At 33.5% G+C, this 13,989-nt stretch overlaps 1 protein-coding gene and 1 long non-coding RNA gene across 3 annotated transcripts; one reads left to right on the forward strand and one right to left on the reverse strand.

Annotated features, from left to right (window-relative positions):
- Positions 1 to 499: 499 nt before the first annotated feature.
- LOC127092019 (pleiotropic drug resistance protein 2) lies at positions 500 to 9,502 on the reverse strand. The gene is made up of 20 exons (XM_051030794.1): positions 9,315 to 9,502; positions 9,100 to 9,220; positions 7,322 to 7,410; positions 7,038 to 7,122; positions 6,554 to 6,844; positions 6,379 to 6,469; positions 5,307 to 6,207; positions 4,943 to 5,103; positions 4,710 to 4,813; positions 4,463 to 4,628; positions 4,102 to 4,233; positions 3,608 to 3,753; positions 2,990 to 3,322; positions 2,388 to 2,678; positions 2,203 to 2,286; positions 1,990 to 2,123; positions 1,656 to 1,883; positions 1,328 to 1,499; positions 983 to 1,237; positions 500 to 892 (listed from the first exon to the last, which is right to left on the reverse strand). Exons 1-20 carry the CDS (start codon positions 9,485 to 9,487, stop codon positions 623 to 625), a joined length of 4,227 nt encoding a protein of 1,408 aa, XP_050886751.1. The 5' UTR covers positions 9,488 to 9,502; the 3' UTR covers positions 500 to 622.
- On the forward strand, positions 1,334 to 2,770 carry LOC127092020 (uncharacterized). 2 transcript variants are annotated; one of them, XR_007792060.1, is made up of 3 exons: positions 1,334 to 1,483; positions 2,191 to 2,308; positions 2,495 to 2,770. It is a non-coding gene; the product is annotated as an uncharacterized LOC127092020 (long non-coding RNA). The 2 variants fall into 2 exon arrangements; XR_007792061.1 differs by having other exon boundaries at positions 1,349 to 1,483; positions 1,755 to 2,308.
- Positions 9,503 to 13,989: the final 4,487 nt, after the last annotated feature.

A 13,989-nucleotide genomic window follows, 5' to 3' on the forward strand; every position in this document is an offset into this window, starting at 1 on the left:
TGGAAAAGGAAAGGAAATAAAAATTGCTAGGAAAGTAGAGTGCTGGAAAATAAGAAAAACAGTAAAAATAATGCGGTGCCGAAAACTGGAAAATTGAGCGTGTCCTTTGCAGGGTTCCACCACTGGTCCTATTTATACCAATCCATCAAGTGACCGTTTCTTCCATTCAGTAGGTTTCCTCACGTCAACTGGTCAAGCGAAGAAAGAGGAAGAACGTGTTTCTGTTACGCGTCAAACCCAAAAATATAGGAATGGGGGTGTGATGTTCGTCACACCATGTGTTACGCTCGTAACACAAAGCAGGGGGGCGTGACGCTCGTCACACCTTGTGTGGCGGTCGTCACAGCTTCAGCGCTTCTAGTTGATAGTTGTGGGCTGGGTGAAGTTTCCCATTAGGGGAGATGAGATGAGTGAAGTTTCCCATTTTTATATGCGATGAATTGTACATAATTAGATTTAGCGAAAGATCAATACACACGGGAAATTGAGTACAATCAGATTGAATATTGAACAATAAATCATTATAGGGTATAGTTTCACATATTTAGTTTACAAGTAATTTTACCTAATATAATTTTGTATGGCGATTCTCAGTTTTGACATTCCTTTATTCCATGTATGATTATCTTTTCTGGAAGTTTAAAAACTTGATGCCATAGGCGAATACAAACAGGAAGAGAAGGCAAAAAGCAATATGAGCCAAAACAACAAATCCAAGGAAGTCATGTTCAAAGCCCAATCGTCTCTCAAGGTAATCTTTTACTGTCATGAGCCTATATCCAGGAACCTCTATTGGACTATTCATATCACCCACCTGGGATGTCACCAGTCCATATATAGTCCATGCCACAGGAGATGCCCAATAATACCACCTCCACCATATTGGAATTTGCTGCAAAGTGGAAAACAATTATTACATTTGTGTTATTCCTATCATACGAAGAATAAGAAATATTTTTTTATCTTTTCTGATCATACATACCGTTCTTGGAATAAGAAAACCAGAGAATAGGTTCCAAAAACTGATGAAGAAAGACATCACGATGGCAGCAATCTGGTGGTTTGGTGTCAGGGCCACCGTCATCATTCCATATAGTGTGAAGTAGATAAAGGACATGAATATGAAGAAGTAAAACCAAATGAAGTTTTCGACTTGTGGTTGGAACCCAATCATCCAGTAGAGGATAGTGGAGTATATCAGACTTTGGATTGCAACATAAATGACTTCAATCGCAATCTGCAAAAACAGTTATTTTAATGCACTGTGTAGTTTTGCTAAGCTATCTTTGTTACTGTTCTTTTAAGTGAAGGAATTTGATAGTTTCACCTGACCAATTGCATAGGGAAGCTCTGAGTACAATCCAGCTGCTCTTTCACGGTATAGAACTGTTCTTTCTATTGCAATAATAGGTTGCACACTGCTAGTGTTGGATGCACCAAGGAAAATAACAGAGGAATACATAGCTCCAACAAGATTTAAAAGGTCTTGTTCCTTTTGTCTGCAAATATGATATTTTAATTTTCTCATGTAATATATACAATTGTGAAACATGTCATTGTATGGAAACATGTCATTGTGTATTGATGTTAGAAACAGTGTCAACGTTAAAATGTATTGGCGAAGTATAATACTGTCAAATAACATTAAGACTTACATCTTATCTCCTTTTTTCCAATAAATAAGTCCAAACAAAACACCAATAACTATTGTGATGAAGAATCTGATGGCATTATACTGTGGATTCCTCCAATAGGAACAGTACTGTTTCCAGAAGCAAGCATTGCATTGAGTAACAAATGGTTGCGAGTATTTAGATGGAAAGTAAAGGTCCTTTGTTCCAGGTGCTGGTGTGGATAGTTCCTTGATAAGTTCTTGGCTCTTTCTGGATTTTTTAAAATCAAAGCATCATGAGAAATTCTAGACAAATATGGGTAAAAAGAAACGCGAGTCTCTCAGAATATAGGAATGAATGACTGAGTGTCACTTACTCGTAAAGGCTTGAGTTATTGTATAATTCCGCAAAATCTATATCAAGCTGAGACTCAACCACAGGAGAACTGATCTCCAGCATCCATGTAGCTGGATTATATCCATCTTCAATCTTTGGAATTCCTGTAATAGCCTGAAAAATGTTATACACAATCTGTTAGGTTACTGACATCTAACTAATTAAGTTTATACATTATCAGGGACAAGTTTACCTCAAAGTACTCGATAAGTTTCTCAGAATTTCGACCTAGAGGGCCACCATATATCACTTGTCCACCGGTCTTCAACAAAAGCAACTATACTCAAAATGGGCCAAAGGTTAGTAATTAGTATAGTTCCTTCTAAATCATTATAGCATTAACAATTTCTTTTGCAAATTCTTGTTATTCATATTTACCTCATCAAAATGTTCAAATATATCAATGCTTGGTTGATGAATTGTGCACACAACAGTTCTCCCTGTATCCACTGTGTTTCTAACTGTACGCATAACAACTGCTGCAGCTCTAGCATCAAGACCAGTTGTTGGTTCATCCATAAAGATAATGGAAGGATTCGCAACCAATTCTACAGCAATGGTAAGCCTCTTTCTCTGCTCAGTTGATAAGCCATCTATTCCAGGAAGGCCGACTAAGAAATTTCTCACTAGATGTAACTCAACTAGCTCTATAACTTCCTCAATAAACATCTGAGGATAATAAGTAGAGTTGTAGACAATTAGAATCAGTTGGAGTGTACTCTTAATTGTTGTTCTGCTTAGTTAGTTTTTCTCGATTGTCATTTTTGTCTGTTATTATTGTTACTAAAAAAATGGGGACTTATCATCCTGCCATGCATGGAGTTTGACAACAAATACTTGATTCCTTGCTAACCACATGAAATAAACTTAAAGCGCATGAAACTTGCATATGCAAAGAGGCGGTGGCATATTTCAAATAGACCGATATAAGAGCCTACGAGGAGGGGTTTAGCATGAGAATTGATTTGATAGTAACATACCTTTCGTGTTTCTATATCAACCTCTTTACTGAGCCGCAACCAAGAAGAAAACAGAAGCGACTCATAAACTGTAATATTGGGAGAGTGGATATCGTTTTGTTCACAATAACCACTAATCCGAGCAAAAGTTGCTTGGTTCTTGTGATAACCCGATATGCTGATACTTCCTTCAATGTGACCACTAGTTTTCCTTCCTGCAAGCACATCCATCAAAGTGGTTTTTCCAGCACCACTTACACCAACTAATGCTGTTAAAATTCCAGGCCTAAAAGCACCACTTATGTTTCTTAGTAGTTGGAGTTTATTCTCTTCAATTCCTTGCTTCTTCATTTCCTGATAACAAACTACTTAGGTTATATTTGGGAGTTGTGATACTGTAACACATTTTTCAAAATAACTTTAAATTTACTATTGAGTGTTTTAACTATAATGCTTAATCATTTTCCCTGCACCTTTACCCCTCAATGTTTAATCAGTGTGTTTTACTTATAAATGAGTGTGGAGAAAGAAAAAAAAGATAAGGTCAATCCAAATATTTGTCACAGCTAGAAAAATACAAATGTCAAAGCTAATAATAAAATGATTGGATATGATACAAGAGGGGGAATAAGAATTTACATTTGGCATATCAATGTGATAATTCACATTTTCAAAAACAAGTGACAGAGGCTGAAAGGGTAACACCATTCCCTTCCTGAATTTTGCATTCTTTGCAGCTTTAGGAATAGAACTACGTGTGTTGTTTCTTACTTCCATGTCAACACCTGTAGTAATTACAATTATCTTTTCATTCATTTCCAATTGGCATGAGAATTTATAGTAAATTGCATGTTAGTATAATACACTGCAGAAATCATATCAATGATACACTTGAAAGATAGATAGATAAGCAACTCATTTTGGTAGGTAAACTTTATTTAGGATAGAAGTGGCGTCTCTTTTTACTACCATAAGTATCACTCTCATATTTAGTCCCTAAGGATCAAATAGGAGAAACAATGATACTTAGGGGGCTAATTGATGTTTTATTCTATAAATTATTTTACATGAAGATAAACTATATCTTTTCTATTATCTCATTGAGGGTAGTTGCTTCTATCATTTATTATTACCTTCAAATGATTCAACATTTGAAGCTGAATTTTCTGTAATTTCTCCTGTTGTTTTTTCCACTGAGGAGGATGTCGTTGTGGTTTCCCTATTGTCTTCCTGTTCCACCATGATAGATTTTGAGCTTCTGAATGCTGCAATTTAATTTCAAAGTGATGTCAGAGGGTTTTTATGCGAAGGATTTATGAAATGGTTATTATCTTTCATGCTGCAAGATTAGTGGCTTTGCTTTTTTTGATATAGTAATCTAAAAAGTATCTTTATAGTGTTCCTTTAGAAAGATTATTTATTAATTTAAGAAACAAAACTTTACAGATGCAAACATGCAATATCAAGAATGAATAGGATAGGATAGAAACTTACGGTCCAAGTAAGTTAGAGCAAGAATGAAACAGACATTGAACAGTAGAGAAAATCCTATAAGAGCACCGATAGATATCCAATACCAATAGTCTTCTGTAAATATGCCTCTGGCCTTGAGTAATGCTTTTCCAACTGTGGGTTCATCGATTCTAGGGTCCATATTAGGCTGTAAAAGTGAAGAATCAGTAGTTATGTAGGGTTATGAGGTTGAAGACCAATTATTATCTCAATAAGAATAAGATCTCACAGTATTCCATCTTTTGTCTAGAAATTCATTGATGCTTATTGCAGTCATTCCATACATCATAGGTGAAGCATAATAGCACCATATCATCCATGGCCCAATATCATCTATATATGGAGAGAGGGTTTGCAGTGATCAGATAAAAAGAATCAATTTCACATGAAAAATAAGAAATCTCATTTAATATTGAAAAATTATTAAGTTGTATAGGTGTATAAAGATATATTGTTACTTACCTCTTGAAACAGTAAATCCACTTAAGACGAAAACAGCTAAAATGGTTATGGAAGCAAATGTGTTAGCCACAACTCTTGTCCTTCCAATTGCAGCAATGAACCGGAAAAGGGATAGAGCCATTTGATTCACACAGAAGAATGCCAGTAGTTGACGGAAAAACCTGTAATAAGCATTAAGATACATAATTGAACAAATCTTATTAACATTTGCACACATCTTCTTAATCTTCTTAACCTACCATCTTTTCAACATTACGTGCAATTCCAATTTTCTCTCTAATGCTTTAATTTTATCTTGTGTGAACACATTCATCCTAACATTCTCACATGTCAAACTAACTCAGTATAGATTGCATTCTCATACCTACTAGGTGCTGGAGCAAAACCAATAGTATAATAAGTGAGGATGATCCATAATACTGATTCCACTATAGAGAGAGGAACTCTGAGGACCCAAATGGGCAATGCAAAAGCCCATGCTGGATAAAATAAGAAATCTCTCTGCTTGAAGAAAACAGGAAGTCTGTTAACAGTCATTGCAAGTTCTGCCGCTCCATTGAACATGACATTGATAAGGCTGAAAAACAGTGCACCATAATATTTCCCCCCATCCTCAAGTTGACCATGCTCCATTTTTGTTCTAAAAAATACTGTCATGGTAATTATAGACATGATAGTAATCTGAAAAGTCTTAAATATATATACAAAGTAGCTACGCTTCATGAATAGCCATTCTCTTGAAAAACATGCCTTGAAGAGTTCCCATTTGGGGATTCCATACTTTTCCTTCACTAATGCAGCAGGATGAGTTTTACTAGAATCAAATGGAACTTGAATCTCTTCGTGAAGTTGTTTACCGATGCAGTAATTGTTGAAGTGCGTTACAAAATCAGGCACACTAGCGTATTGATAAGGTATGTCCCTTCTGAACCAGTACTGCTCTTGATCCTTTCTAGAAGTTACCTCTTGTAAAAAGTCTGCAATTCCTTTCCTTTCTGGGCACTTGAAGCCGACACTTTGAAAAAAGTCTAGAACACTCTCACGCGGACCTTGATAAACAATCTCACCTTCTGAAAGTAATACTATGTCATCAAAAAGGTTGTACGTTTCTGGTGCAGGTTGAAGAAGTGAGATTATCATAGCGACATCCATGATATGAACCATCTGCCTCATAAACCTGACAATTTGGAAGGTTGTAGAACTATCCAAACCAGTTGAAATTCCATCCATAAAGAGGGCTTTTGCAGGTCCTACCAACATCTCACCTGTATTAAATTTATACGAATTAATATTACTCAATGATAGATTCATTCATCTATACAATTCAAGAAATGTTATAGCAGAACCAATAACATATGCTATTCATTTTCTTGCCTTGGAATGTTGTTAATTTATCTATAAAGACACATGCAATTCAAGAAGCACATGACACTTACCAGTGGTTAAACGCTTCTTTTGTCCACCTGATATGCCCCTTCTCATCTCATCTCCCACCAAAATATCAGCACACGTTTCCAACCCAAGAATCTATTGTATTACATAAATAAATTAGATTGAGGAAAGTTGGATTTATGTTGAAATTTAATTGAAAAGTAATAGCATAACCGAAACCTTGAGAATATAATCTGTAACAAGACTTGTTTCTTGACCTTCCATTGATGTGGCTTTCATGAAAGCATCTATTTCAGGATCTGGTTTGACGCCTGATGCTTTTTCTCGTCTTGACAATTCTATCAACATATCATACCTTGTTCCAACACCTAAGCAGCGTCCGGACAAGTCCAGCGTCTCTCTCACTGTCATTTCTCCATGGTGAAGATCATCCTGACTAATATAAGCACATGTTCTTTGAGGAACAAATTCTGACAATTCATGACCATTGTAAGTCACTCTTCCTGATGCCTGTAGAGAATTTATGATGATGCATAGTCAAACATCTAAATTTCTGTTTTAGTATTTTTTTGTTGGGTGTTTTATTAATTTTGATTTTACTACTAGGATGTTAAGCACATGTTTCTTATAACTTTTTCATAGGAACATAGTCACAATCATGCATTTATCATTTCGAAAAGGGAATTAGGAGGGGATGACCAACCCTTAGATCCTTGTCCATTTTCCCAGCAAGTGCCTGAAGCAGTGTAGTTTTTCCTGAACCTGGAGGTCCCAGTAATAAAGTCATTCTGAAAAGAGAGACACAAAATTAAATCCAGTTGCCAATATATTCTTTATTTATTTTGGTAATGTCAAATCTAATGACCATCTCTTATTTAGTTGTTCATTCTCATACTCATACAATATATGAACTTTTTATGAATATTCTCCAAAAATATGTAGAGAATATGTTTTGAAGTGTCCATATAGCATCACTAATTAAAGTACCTTGATGGTTTTACAATTCCACTAACATCTTTGAGAATCTTGATAACCCTTTTCTTAAATGCCAAAATCTTGATATAACCCAAAAGTCCCTATTTGCCACAAACAGAAACACATATATAATATCATAAGTCACTGCACTACATGACTAAGAAAAACAAGTTATATAAACCACGTTTATCTACATATTGTGGAAATACAGAAACAACAAATAAAAAAAAATAAGCTTATGTTATTCATTGCTTCACATTTCATATTTCTATTTAAAATTCAAGCGAGACTAATTAGTTTCACATAAATAAAGTGTTAAATGAATAGTACTCTCTCTGATTTATATTTTAATTTCATACCATAATCAATTATCTGATTTATTATTAGACTAGATACATTGTGATTCTTGAATGAATTTAAAAAATAATTTATCTCTTATATAGAATCAGAGAAAATATATAAAATAATTTATGTGAGATGGGTTAACGGGACCGACTAGCTCAGATACCTAGTTCTATACTCAATCCCTTAAGATTATGGGCATGTTTGTTATACATCAATTTTTTTTTTCAAAAATAAATTTGATAAAATATTTTTTAAAATATTATAAGTTTTTAAATTTTTTTTTTTTTAAAATTAAAAGATTAATTTGACATCATATAACATAAATATATATCATTAAAGATCAAAACATAGTTGAAATTATAATTTTTTAAAAATGTTATATTTCAAAAATGATTTTTATAAAAACTATTTACAATAATTTCAAAATTAAGTAATTTTTTTTTAAAATTTTGATATCAAATAAAAAAATTAATTAAATAATAAAATATTTAAAATAATATTTTAAAATAACTATTTAAATTTATAATTATTTTCTCTATAGAAAATTTCTCTGTATATTTCTTTTACACAAAAATATGCAACCTTAAGAAAGTTATTTTCTTAAAAGAAGCTCTTTATATGGCTGGAGATTTGGCATTGAGTTTGTGTATAAATATTGTTCTTTAAATGTATATAATTATTACTCTCTTGGAGAAATATTTGCATAAAAACACATCAAAATTCATATTTTTAAAAATATTCAATAATAAAAGAAAGAATTTAAATTTATTTAAAATTTAATTTAATTTTTAATTTGAATGACGGAATTGTTGTGATATGAAAGTGAAAGATAATTTAATTTTCTTTAATTAATAAAAAATTATGAATAACTGAATATACTTACCTGTTTTATTATGATTGTTCTATCTAAGAATCTTTCCTCACTGCATGTGTTATTTATTTAAAATAAAAGATATTTTAAAATGAATAATTTATTTTAATTTTTAATATATCTTTTTCAATTTTACTATTTAATAATATTATTTTTATTATTCTCAATATTTAATAAAAAGATATTTTAGTAGAAATATCATCTTTTTTTAATTTATTTTAATTTATTTTAATTTATATGAAATAGTCAACTTAGTACTCATTATGGGCAGGGAAGATTAATGTAGTATTTTTTAAATAATGGAAGAAAGAAAAAAACAATTTACAGCAATTTATAACCTGTTTCACTGTAGCATCTATTTTCAAATAGGGTGCAGGTAATGTCTCTGATGCAAGTCGCAAAGGAAAAGAAGGAATAATTGGAATCCGCATAAAAAAAAGGGAATAATTGGACAATGATTCTAGTTCTATATTATAATAATATATCTTACTTTTTAATTTATTTCAAGATATAGAAATTAAAATTGAAAAGAGTGATAATTTCATATGAATTACCATCTTTTTGTTAAACATACCTCAATTATATTGAGGGTAGCATTGATTAGTGTTGGTAAAGCCCTGGTTCCATCATATGCATCCCCTTCAACTGTTAAATTCTCAAACCGGACTTCAATCTTAGGAATCTCAATTCCTACCCTATAACAACATCAACAACCAGTTAGTACAACCTTGCACAAAAACATGAATCAACCAAATCTACATAGAAATATTTAGTCATATAATCATTTACCTATCAATTCTGTCTCTCATTTTTTGAAGAAATTTCTCATTATCTACTTCCGCAGTCTTTATTATGCTCTCCAAAATATGCTTCTTTTCCTCTACTCCAAGCTTGTTGATATCAACTTCTTCATAGTTAACTTTTCCATTATCAAGAACTTGCTTCAAAATCACTTTCCTCATCCTATCATATGTTGGAAGCCTCCATAACGCCTCCCATTTCGTCTCCTCTTCGTCACTTCTCTCATGGAAGCTTGCTGAGTTTTCTATCAACTCTCCAAAACTTTTCCTCCCCCTTCCATCAATAACTCGCCTCACCACATGTTCTTCACCCGTTTCTGCTTCCATGTCAATCAAATAAGCTATTGTTTTTGTTTTCCTTGTACTTATAAATTAGCACTAAAACTCTAAATAAACCAAGGATCAATGATTCATTACTCTCAAACATAAGCATGCATGAAAATGAAAATGAAAAAGATGGATGAAGAATCACATGATACTTTAGTGATGGAAATGAGTTATATCGTTATAATTAATAATTTGTAGGAGTCTAATGTCAAGGGAAGACTTTGTTAATAGTAATATTATTATAGTTAATTACGACAACATGCAATGCAATGAGCAAAACAGTGTCAAAGGTTATGATGAGTGCCGACTCAGGATGTTACCTGCGTGGTAACCTACATTAACTATACGACAATTGAATTAAACAAAGTAGAAATATCATATTTTCTTTCATTAGAAAAAAATAGTATATTTTCTTTGCTAATGAAGACAAAATTGATGGTAAGAGCTAGCTTAACAATGATTTAAATGATACACAAGCAAATATTTAAAGCAATTTTTATGAATATTTTGTCTTCAACTAGATTGCTATGTAGGATATGTGTTGCACGAGATGTTACACGTGGAATGCGAATCAATTTAAGTCCGTGTAATACGGATAACTTTAGGGAATTGTTCTTCTTACATTAAAATTTGCTTCCACACCCTAATAAAAAATTAAAATTATTTTTAAAATCTAAAAATATATATTCGGACGCACTCTAATTCCAGTTAGTTCGTATGTGAGACAAAACTTAATTTTATAAAAAAAATTATTACGGAAATGTATCTTCGTATAAATTACGAAAGTGCACTTATAAACACGTTTTTAATCAAATACGCAACTGATTTTTCTCCTTTCTCCTTTCTCTTTTATTCTCTCAAACTCACTCAAACTCTCTCAAAATCTCAAACTCTCTCAACTCACTTTCAAATTTCTACTTTCAACATTCAATCAATCAAAGAGCTCAACATCAAACTCACATTTGGTAAGTTTTTGTTTTTTCTATACATTTTTTATTTCTCTATACATTTGTAGAAATTGACCATTAGGTTGTGTAATAAGTAGTTTAGATACGTTATTTAACTGAACAATCTGTTTGATAGGTAGTTTAAATGTACGAGCATGTTTGGTTTCCATGCATTTATGTCATTTTCATGTTTTTTTAAGTTGCAGGTTAATACGAAAATGCACTTACGAATTTGATCAAATTTTGACATTAAAGAAATATGGAAATGCATTTCCATATTTAGTCTGATTGCACTATTTGTCTTTGTTTTTATTGTGTTTCATGTGGATAATGCTTGTGTGGTTTAATTATAGGTATTATGGATGATAACCAAGCTAGATTAAGGCTCGCAGAGTGTCACAACATCCATTGGTTCGTAGTGAAATAACCATACTATCGCATGCACTGATTGATTCTAGTTCGTTTGATGTGGAGACGACAACTTCTGAGGTTCATGCATCTCTTAATGCCCCAGAAGTTCCATCGATCCAGCATGAGACACCATAGGTTGATGTCGTTCTTGATGGGTTTGAAGGAGGCCTGTACGACTTATCGTTGTTGCATCTATATCCGAAACATGTTGCATTGCATGTGTGAGACATGAAGGTAAAATCCATTTCTATTTATTTTTTGAAACACATATGTTATAACATTTGAAGTTTCTGACGATGATTTTTTTTCTGTAGGATTGTGATGCTTTAAAATGCATTAACCATGGTCGGAAGATTGCGAGCCTGTCACAACCTAAAGAGTAGTGATTTCAGGATGAAATGCAATTATCTAGGCCATGAGACTTATGCAAGATCAATTATTCTATTATTAACCATGATATGCTATCAGCGCTTGTAGGTGGAAGACCAAATAATTGGCAGCTAGTTGCACACTGTTGATGGTAATATATTCACGTCATTTACTGTTTCATAACACTTGTGCCACATAATTACTAACAATTCATATGTACCATTTTCAGGCACAAATCCTCAAGCACTTCCCACACATATTCAGATGGTCATATGTTAACACCTACATTGAGGATACGCCTCGTGCTTATGCATTCACTCCGCTCAGATGAAATCGGACGACAAAACCCTTTAGAGTGTATCTTGTGGGTCACGTATGTTGTATCCATATTTGACTAAGGGTGTCATGCGCCAATTCATGTATATGTGGTTTGTTCCAAGTGACCCTTCTGATTCGGTTCCTCCTATTATGCCTTGCAGAGATGTAGATACCATGTATGATGATTTCCTTAATCATATGATACCGATTGAAGCAAAAGGTGCAATAGTGGTATTTTAGAATTTCACATCCTTATATGACACCAGATGCTTCGGAAGATCCACCCAGGTCAGCTAATCAAGAGATATTCATGGAAGAGAAAGCTAGGGAAGATCATGTTATTGATGTGTTTCCTTGATGTTGACGTATTATGGATCTTACAAAAGCGGGTATATATAGAGGAATCTTTCTGGAAGGCTCTCTTGGTAGGGACATTGTAGATTCCATTCTTACTGGCGCACAGACGACACTGCACTCCACTAGGCTTCAAAGCAGCAATAATGGGTTTGGGTTTGGCAACTTACTTGCCTTTCCCTTTATCACACTGCTTGATGGGTCTTTTGTTCTGTCTCTTTCCATTTCCAATAATCAGAATGGACTTCCCTTTTGACTTCAGATTCTGCTCAACAGTTCTTAACATGGCTAGCAGTTCAGAAAGAGATTTGTCCATATCAGTTATATTGAAATTAAGGACAAATTGGCTGAATCTATCTGGCAACGATTGCAAGATCAAATTAGTCGCAAGTTCCTTTCCGAGGGGAAAACCCAACCTCTCAATATTTTCCACATACCCAATCATCTTGAGCACATGGGGACCTACAGGGGCTCCCTCAGCTAACTTGCCTTGAAAAAGGGTTTTTGAAACTTCAAACCTTTCATGCCTTGTTTGCTCTTGATAGAGCATCTTCAGGTGTTCGATCATATCGAACGCTGCCATGTTCTCATGTTGCTTTTGCAACTCTGAGTTCATGGTAGCTAGCATGAGACAAGTAGTTTCATTGACATCATCGACATGATTCTTATAAGCATCTCTTTCTGCCTTAGGTGCATAATTAGAAGGTTCCTCTTCAGGAACAGGTTTCTCAAATACATACAGATTTCTATCATGTTTGAGGATAATCCTCAGATTTAGGTGCCAATCCAGAAAATTTGTCCCAGATAATTTTTCCTTATCAAGGATTGATCGTAAAATGTTGTTAGAGGTGTTTGTTGTCATGGTAATCTACATGAAAATAATGAAAATATAAGTATCAATAACATATTTAATTAGACCTTTAATTAAATATGCTCCGACTATTTTACTCAAAACAAATGACCCCCACCATTTGATTCGGAAAATCTCGTTGGAAGATTTTCTAGTAGGTCGAGATCCACATTTCACTTTGTTTTAAGTCTGCGTAGGTGGATTACACAAAACTAGGTTATTTAGGTAGGAACTCCTTCCAATTGTATCTAATACAACTCTCGAATATTTTAGTTGGGTGAATAACTCCTTATTCCAATCCATCACATGGATCATTTCTAACTCTTGCTTCTAAACATATATAATCTTATTATAATTTGTTTAGTTAAGTTTGACCCATTGTTTTAGCAATTGGATATTACAATTATTCCATCGCACCTTACTAATATTGAACATGCACCTCGCGTAGGTGAAACCTACATTATCCGATACTAGTCTTGATGAGTGCTAAAACATGGAAAGCATAAACTTAATATTTAATTTGAGGGAATTTGCAATTATTCTGATCTCACCGGCTTATTTATCATATAAATCTTCTCTCACATGCATCAACATACATTCACATGCATCAACATACATAATGAGACAGTTATGGTCCCTAGCGCAATTGTTCTCCCAAGCCAATGAGAGAACCTAAGCTAACCTAATAACGATCTAAGCTTCTCCAAGCAAGATCTTCAAGGTTGTCCTCCTTTGATATTGTATTCTTCTCTTTCTTCATAACATTACATTACATAAAAGAAACTCGTTTTTCATACGAGGGAGTGAGATGAGAAAAAAAGTTACATTAAGAGATTAAAAGAGAGGCACGACACGCAAGTCGTATTTTAAAATCCCCAAACAAAATAAAGGAAAACTAAGGCCATAACCGATCACCACAAGACAATAATAATAAACACATTATTATTATTAATTTAAATTCTGTTAATTAATTAAAATTAAATTAAATTTCGGCGACCGATCACACTACGCAGAGTTAGCCGGGGGCAGCGCCCCGACTCAAAATTTTAATGAACAATTCATTTGAAATCGACATCGTTTTTCGCATC

Source organism: Lathyrus oleraceus, chromosome 6, assembly GCF_024323335.1.
Source record: "Lathyrus oleraceus cultivar Zhongwan6 chromosome 6, CAAS_Psat_ZW6_1.0, whole genome shotgun sequence".
NCBI lineage: Eukaryota > Viridiplantae > Streptophyta > Magnoliopsida > Fabales > Fabaceae > Lathyrus > Lathyrus oleraceus.